This window comes from Onychostoma macrolepis, chromosome 23, assembly GCF_012432095.1.
Source record: "Onychostoma macrolepis isolate SWU-2019 chromosome 23, ASM1243209v1, whole genome shotgun sequence".
NCBI classification, from domain to species: domain Eukaryota; kingdom Metazoa; phylum Chordata; class Actinopteri; order Cypriniformes; family Cyprinidae; genus Onychostoma; species Onychostoma macrolepis.
The window spans coordinates 8,342,467-8,350,527 of NC_081177.1; the positions used below are offsets into that span (position 1 = coordinate 8,342,467).

The following is an 8,061-nucleotide window of genomic DNA, read 5'->3' on the forward strand; positions in this document are numbered from 1 at the left end:
GTGTGTGTGTCATTATATAACATGTAAAATTGTTGTTTCGATCATTCTTACTATTTGCATGTGTGTGAGTCAGATTTAGCACAGTAAATATATCTGCCCCTTATCAACTAAGATGCAGGTCCCTGCAAATAAAACCATCCAATGGTAAGATATTCTCAGCGTTTTAAGAAATTAATATGCTGGATATGATGTTAATCAAATATGTACTTGACAGTTGCATGCAGCCTCATGTCACCTGGGTCCTCGGAAAGCTATTTTTTTTTTTTTAAAGTTAAAGATTGATTTTTTGTTAACACACCCATATCACTCTAATCCAATTATAGGATGACACTTGAATGACGAATCGGGCGTGTGCATCCACGTATATGAAGGCTGGACCTTGCAATGAACCACTGAGGGTCTCGAGGCATCCTTAACACATCTGATACAGTAGAGGTGTATGTGCTAATTGCAGAAAGGACATAAAACATCACAATGAGCTCATCTAAAGGTGAGAAGTTTGATTGTTTTTGATTGCACGCATCGAGTTCCTAATTTCATGGTTTTACTAAATCGTGCATTTCAGTCTGATCGTGTAATACTGTAACTGTATGAGAACTGTGCGTGCAAAAGTTTCACCTTATAGAAGCAGGGAAAAATACTGCAGGTATCTAGGGTTGGGAATGGCAATTTTTCGAGGGGTCGATGAATGATGCATTGTATAAAAACTATGGCAAAAGTTGCAGGAGTTGAAACGTGACGCCCCTCTCAGCTCTTTCGTCTACCACAGTTTGGATGCTAAATAAAATTAAAACTAAAATTAATAAACAGAAAAAGGTTGCAAAAACTATTAGCTTGCTTCTTAACAAAAGCAAAAAGTTGCATATCACAGTTAAATCTTTCTGGTTTTGATTCTTTCTGAGAGCCATTTTGCTCTTTGGTGTCATGTGTCCAAGTAGAAAAAAAGGAAAGAGATGAGGCGTTGATGACGTTTTCCTCATAAAATATCGCGATTGTTGCAATGGATTTTATAGTGCTTATTATAAAACGGACTGTGATTTCTGATTGGATGTGCACATCGGCTGAATATTATGCATGGAGTTACGGCGCTGCTTGGCGGCCAATTAGAGTTCATCAAAAGTGGGACATTAGATGAAGTAGAACGAATGCGTTTATGTGCTATATTGTTGTTCTTATTACAAGTCCAGTCCAGATATGTCAGTAGAAGAACTCCATTTTATTTTTACAGTCTATGCTCCAAACCCCAAACTTAACTAACTCTCTCTTGAAGTTTTTTTCTTCCTTTTTTTTCCAACCCCCCGTCCTTGCCTGCCATCTATTGTTCTTTAACACAGTATTATAATTAAACATTACAACACTAACACTGCATTAGACATTACATGGTCGATTGCTTTTTTATTTTATTTTAATTATATCAATTATATATATGTATTACATTGTAGTATGCAATGGAATGTTTACAAATAATCCATGTCTTTTAAATTAAATAGATAATTTAATCATGCACGCATGCGAGTTATCTTTGTTTTAATGTTTAGACTGGTGGTTTTAGGCTGGTCCAATCTGGTCTATATGATGGATCAGCTTTAATACCCACAGTAGCCCCTCACTGCAGAACTAAAAGATCCAGGGGGCGGGGCTGGATCCACATCCAGGGGGTGGAGATTGGTAGGTTTAGGGATTAGGGGGTGGAGACGGGTAGGTTTAGATAAATGTAAGGTGGGAGGAGTTGGATCTAGATCCAACCACACCCCCTGGATCTTGTGTTCTGCAGCCAGCCTCTTAGATGTTGATCAGGGTGGTTCTGGACAACCTTGATCACCAGATCAGTAACAAACCAGCTGCAGCGTTCCATTAACCATGTGAAGATGATATGACATTGCTATTATGATATGACGATATACATACATACATACACACACACACACACACAATTCATAAAATTAATTACACAATTAAACAACAACGTATTTCAGTATAATTCGTCATGTTTTATAGATTTTTTTTTTTTTTTTCGTATAGTATTTAAACTTTTTTTTTTTCTTGCAAATGCTAGGGAACAAAATGATAAAACAGTAGTGATGCATAGCTGCATTTTTGCATGTTGCATTTTTTTTGCATAGTGTTTTAATCCTATATCATGAGGAGCAGTTTCTGAAGAATTCTTTCTGTGATTATTAAATTAAAATGAATTATTTATTGAACATTGGTTTATTTTTATCATATTGCTTTTTACTTTACATTTATATGTATCTCACAGAATATACGAATGGCCATGTGCACCTAGAAGAATCTGACATGTATATGTCAGATGGCAAGCTGTTCCTTACTGAGGCTTTCAACGTGATTATGGAGGAGATACTTCACAAAGGAACTGACTTGAAGGAGAAGGTTAAGTCTTTTAAGAATTTATCATCCCATTTAAAACTTCTGCATCTTCCTATCTTATCTTGTATCTCAGGAGATGAGCTGCATGTCTTTGCATTCATAGGTGTGTGAGTGGAAAGATCCTGATCAGCTGAGAGCTCTTCTGGACCTTGATCTCAGAGAGCATGGAGAATCTCACAAGCAGTTACTGCAGAGGGTTCGAGATGTGGCCAGATACAGTGTTAAAACCTGTATGTTGCATCTGTTGGGATCGCATCCCATTAATTATTCATATTAGTGGTAGTCCTGTATGGTTTTTTCAGTGTTTTATTCTGAAATTATTACATTTGTTCCTCCTAAATCTTGAATATGTGGTTACATCCTGGTCCAGAGCCTTTTCTCGTTCACAGGTCATCCTCGGTTCTTCAATCAGCTGTTTGCTGGCGTGGACTACCATGCATTGACAGGACGGCTCCTTACTGAAACCCTCAACACCAGCCAGTATGTGTGAATGAACTTTCACATAGACATTTTCTGTTGTTTATGGTAATGTGTTACAGTGAATGTGCCATCTTAGGTTCTCAGATGAGTGCTGTAAATGGGTCCGTATGGTGTTTTATTAACTGAGGGGTTCAAACGTCTTAAACTTTGAGTAAATTGTAAGCTGTTACCCTGATGCTGAAGTGTTCCATTAAACTCTGTTGTCATAGTAATAAGTAACTTATCAGAGCACTTGAAGTTATCAGATGACACCGTTTGATAACAGCATGGAACCACTGGTTTCATATAGACTATCTAAAAACTGTGTTGATTAGAGATTGATTAAATTAGGATCTGAAATGTTTAGATAATGCAAACAGTGTTGTTGTCATTAACTAAAACTCAAAATGTTTTTGAAAAATTACATGCACTATATAAATGAGAAAAAATAAAAGATAATTAAAAGATAAAATTGCTACAAATGAAAACAGAAAATATAAAAAGATATAGATGAGTTTGTTTCTTCATCAGAACAGATTTGGAGAAATTTAGCATTACCTCACTTGCTCATCAATGGATCCTCTGCAGTGAATGGGTGCCGTCAGAATGAGAGTTCAAACAGCTGAAAAAAACATCACAATAATACACAAGTAATCCTCAAGAATCCAGTCCATCAATGAATGTCTTGTGAAGTGAAAAGCGGCATGCTTGCAAGAAACAAATCCAACATTTCAATTACAAAGATGCAGCTTTTCGCTTCACAAGAAGTTAATTGATGGACTGAAATCATGTGGATTACTTGTGGATTATTGTGATGTTTTTATCAGCTGTTTGGACTCTCATTATGACAGCACCCATTCACTACAGAGGATCTACTGGTGAGCAAGTGATGTAGCTAAATTTCTCCAATATGTTCCCCAAATCTATTCCTTTAATAAATACATGCACGTATCATGACTGATCAATCTGCAGCGTACTCAGTGTTAAGTTGTTACAGATACACCTATGAAGTGGCCCCGGTGTTTGTCCTGATGGAGGAGGAAGTGCTCTGTAAGCTTCGCTCTCTGGTTGGCTGGTCAGAAGGAGATGGGATATTTTGTCCCGGGGGTTCAATTTCCAACATGAACGCCATGAATGTCGCACGGTACTGGGCCTTCCCTCAAGTGAAGACACAAGGCTTGTGGGCCACACCACGAATGGCTATATTTACATCACAACAGGTAAAAAGACAAGAGCTATTTGTTATAATCTTAGATTTAAAAGAGCATATAATGCAGTATTATTAAAACTGTAACATAAAAGTTTATATAATTTTTTTAGAGTCATTACTCAATGAAAAAAGCAGCTGCTTTCCTTGGTATCGGAACGGACAACATTTTCATTGTACAAGTGGATGAAAGGTACAAGAACTTATCTCCAACACATTTCGGAAAACCAGTGTTTCACTTTAAATTTTTAAAATGTGTTTTGTTCCCCTGCAGCGGCAGCATGATACCAGAGGACCTGGAGGCGAAAATCGTGCAGGCAAAATCACAAGTAAATATCAGCAAGATTATATTTTTGGGAAAAAAGTATTTTATGCTCGCCAATGCTGCTTTTATTTAATAATAATAATATTGTGAAATATTATTATAATTTAAAAGAATTGTTTTTTCCCTTTTAATATACTAAAAAGTTTATTCATGTGATGCAAAGCTGAAATTTCAGTGTCACATGATGCTTCAGAAATCATTCATGCTGAAAACTGTTGTGCTGATTAATATTTTTGTGGAAACCATGATACATTTTTTCAGGATTAATAGAAAATGAAGTTGTAAAACATTATAAATATTTACTTTAATTTTTGATAAATTCAAGGCATCCTCGCTGACCCCAAATTTTTGAATATATAAGTTGTGTATATCATTTTATAATGAATTAATATGGTAAATTTAAAGCATTTTGTATCATTGAGAACTTAGTTCACTTACAAGTTATGATTTATTATCTCACTCCAAATTTATTATCTAAATGAAACACAAAAGGAAGTATTTTGCAGAATGTTCAAACTGTTTTTTGGACAAAGTGAAAGCAGATAATTGCCAGAAAGTGTTCTAAAGACATCTGATTGTCTGCTTTCATGTATGGAAAAGAGCAGCGTGAACATTAGACAAAATATCTCTTTTGTGTTCTATGGAAATAAAAGTTCATACAGGTTTTAAAAGACATAAGGGTGACAAATCACTTTTTTTTGCATGAAATATCCAAGGGTCAAAAGCTAATGGTGTTTGGCCAATGTCTCTGTGTCTCCTTCAGGATGCTGTACCGTTTTTCGTTAATGCCACAGCGGGAACCACAGTGCAGGGCGCCTTTGATCCTCTGAACCGCATAGCTGACATAAGTGAAAGAAACGGAATGTGGATGCACGTTGATGTAAGTGCAGCACATTTACCTTATCTAACACCATTGTGCAACACGTCTATATGCATGTGGCTCCCACTTTAAAAGTATCTCGTTGTTTGCAGAATTTCACCCGTTCCTAACTGTTACAATCTGGATCTCTTCTCTTTACAGGCCGCTTGGGGAGGAAGCGTGCTGTTTTCCAAAAAACATAAACATCTGGTTGCGGGAATAGAAAGGTTTGAACACTATGATTTGGGTAGAGAAGTAGCCCATCTTTGACTATATCATTTAATGTTTGTTTTTTTAACACTCAGAGCAAACTCTTTTACTTGGAACCCTCACAAGATGCTTCTAGCGGGATTGCAGTGCTCTGTGGTTTTGTTCAGAGATACCACGGTATGAATGCTTATGGAATGTCGCAGTCCACCTATCTTTTCTTTTACTTCTAACCCTAAGTCAATTCATGCAATGCTTTTACTTATTAGTCAAATGAACGTATTATATTGACTTGCCACTGTTCCTGATTTTATCTTCCCCATGTCAATCTGTAGAATCTGTTAATGCACTGTCACAGTGCAAAGGCAACCTACTTATTCCAGCAAGACAAGTTCTACGATACAAGTCTAGACACGGGAGACAAATCCATCCAGTGTGGCCGCAAGGTGGATTGTTTGAAGCTGTGGTTGATGTGGAAGGCAATAGGAACACATGGTTTTTCAGAGCGAGTGGAGAAGGCCTTTGCCCTCGCAAGGTATTTGATGCATCTGTCAATGTTGTTGCTGATTAATATGCTGTCAATCTTTTTAATGTTGCATTTTGTTAAACACTATTGACTTCTATCATTAAATGCATTGCAATATATTATTAATATATACAGTACTGTTAAAAATGTAGGGATTGGTAAGATTTTTTTAATGATAAAAGAAAACTAAAAAGATTTAAAAAATAGTAAAATATGTTAAATATTATTACAATTTAAAATAACGGTTTTGTATAAATGTAATTTATTTCTGTGATGCAAAGCTGAATTTTCAGCATCATTACTCCAGTCTTCAGTGTCACACGATCCTTCAGAAATCATTTTGATATGCTGACTTTCAAAAAACAGTTATTATTATTCAGTGTTGAGCACAGTTGTGCTGCGTAATATTTTTAAACCTCACTGACCCCAAACTTTTAATCGTTACTGTATATTTTATTTATTTATATATATTTATTTTAATAATCTATTATTTATGTCTGCACTAGATATTTAGTTGAAGAAATGGAGAAAAGAGACAATTTCAAGTTGGTCTGTAAGGTACAGTGTTGCACTGTATACAAACCTGAAGTAGTATACTTATGTTTACATAAATATAATGCATGTTTATATATTTATATATGTTGTGTGCTTTCCAATAGGGGCATTTTGTGAACATTTGCTTCTGGTTCATTCCACCCAGTCTGAGAGGGAAGGAGAACAGTGCGGATTACCAGGAAAGGTTATCAAAGGTCGGCTTTGTTTAAATGTAGAATGACAAATAGTATAGAAGAGGATTTCTTTATTGAGCACAGAATGATTGCTCCTAATGTTATGTCCAATGTATGCCATCAGGTGGCGCCAGTCATCAAAGAGAGAATGATGAAGCGTGGAACGATGATGGTGGGATACCAGCCCATGGATGGACACGTCAACTTCTTCCGAATGGTTGTTGTTTCTCCTCAGCTGACCACCAAGGACATGGATTTCTTCCTCGATGAGATAGAGGAACTAGGGAAGGACCTGTAGTTAGTTTTTTAATAACTATGGTCTACCAATAGTCAGTGTCACATTATCCCCCCTCATCTCGTCATTTTTAAATTTTCTAAAAATTTAAGTTGCTTAAAGGTTGAGTTATAAGCGGTACATAATACTGACTTCAATGACTAAGCTAGAGAAAAAACAAATGCATCTACAGAGGTCATAAAGGGAATGAATCTCATAGATTCTGGCCCACCTAAGTATTGAATTCATTTGGAAAACCCAATTTAGGTTTTAGGGCCTTTACTAATGAACCTGATTATATAAATCATGTGTATTAAATGAGGGCGACATCCAAGATGTGCACTGCAGGGGCCTTCAGAACCAGGATTGAGATTCACTGTGAAAATTTATGTCTGTAAACGTGATGTCAGCAAAACTGAATGTGCAAAATTATTCTATTCACAGGTGGAAAGCGTTTCTGATTGGCTAAAGTGTGGATTGTTCCCCTTACTCTCTCTCTTTTCTCTCAGAGCCGAGGGCTGTCACAGAAACAAGTGTGATGTTTTTAGGACACTTGTTTCAGTGATTTTGTTAATAGGGTGATTTTATGTGTGCTGTTAAAAAAATAGCTTTAAATTTAAGTATGCAAAAGATTTTTATTTTAGTAAATTACATTACAGTAATTCTTTTTTTTTGGTGTCCATAATTTAATAAGGATATTTTATAAATTAGTTGATGATATAATGACTTGATTGTGTCAAATTGTGACTGTCCTTTGTTTAACACATTGTCTGCACAATTTTGCTTTGGTCTCCTTTATAAAGGAGACTTACCCAAACAATAGGTCAATATAGGATAGGCTGAACATGACCCTTGAAGCTGAAAGCTTTATTTGTTATCTTTTGTTTTACTTTGTTTTGAAATTTGTAAATTACAGCGTCAATATTTGTGACGAATACCTTTATATTATAAAGGATATAAATATACATTTTCTCGTTTCCAAATATCACATAAAAGTTCACTTTCGCAAGCACCACAACATTTTACATATTAATAAAATAAATTCCCTCATAACACTCGTGGACTTTATTTACACCGGAAGCAGCCTG

At 35.8% G+C, this 8,061-nt stretch overlaps 1 protein-coding gene across 1 annotated transcript; it reads left to right on the forward strand.

Moving 5' to 3' along the window:
* The first annotated feature begins 335 nt into the window (after window positions 1-335).
* On the forward strand, window positions 336-8,026 carry csad (cysteine sulfinic acid decarboxylase). Its single transcript, XM_058762380.1, has 14 exons — window positions 336-490; window positions 2,261-2,391; window positions 2,492-2,618; window positions 2,778-2,868; window positions 3,845-4,067; window positions 4,168-4,247; window positions 4,329-4,383; window positions 5,143-5,259; window positions 5,401-5,465; window positions 5,544-5,625; window positions 5,781-5,980; window positions 6,478-6,529; window positions 6,631-6,720; window positions 6,824-8,026. The coding sequence occupies exons 1-14, from the start codon at window positions 475-477 to the stop codon at window positions 6,995-6,997; spliced, it is 1,503 nt and encodes a 500-aa protein (XP_058618363.1). The 5' UTR covers window positions 336-474; the 3' UTR covers window positions 6,998-8,026.
* Window positions 8,027-8,061: the final 35 nt, after the last annotated feature.

Bases quoted from the DNA above. Each gene is read 5' to 3' on its own strand.
- csad (XM_058762380.1), top strand. The intron at 4,384-5,142 runs GTAAATATCAGC...TGTCTCCTTCAG, and splicing joins TCGTGCAGGCAAAATCACAA to GATGCTGTACCGTTTTTCGT. The intron at 5,981-6,477 runs GTATTTGATGCA...TGTCTGCACTAG, and splicing joins AAGGCCTTTGCCCTCGCAAG to ATATTTAGTTGAAGAAATGG.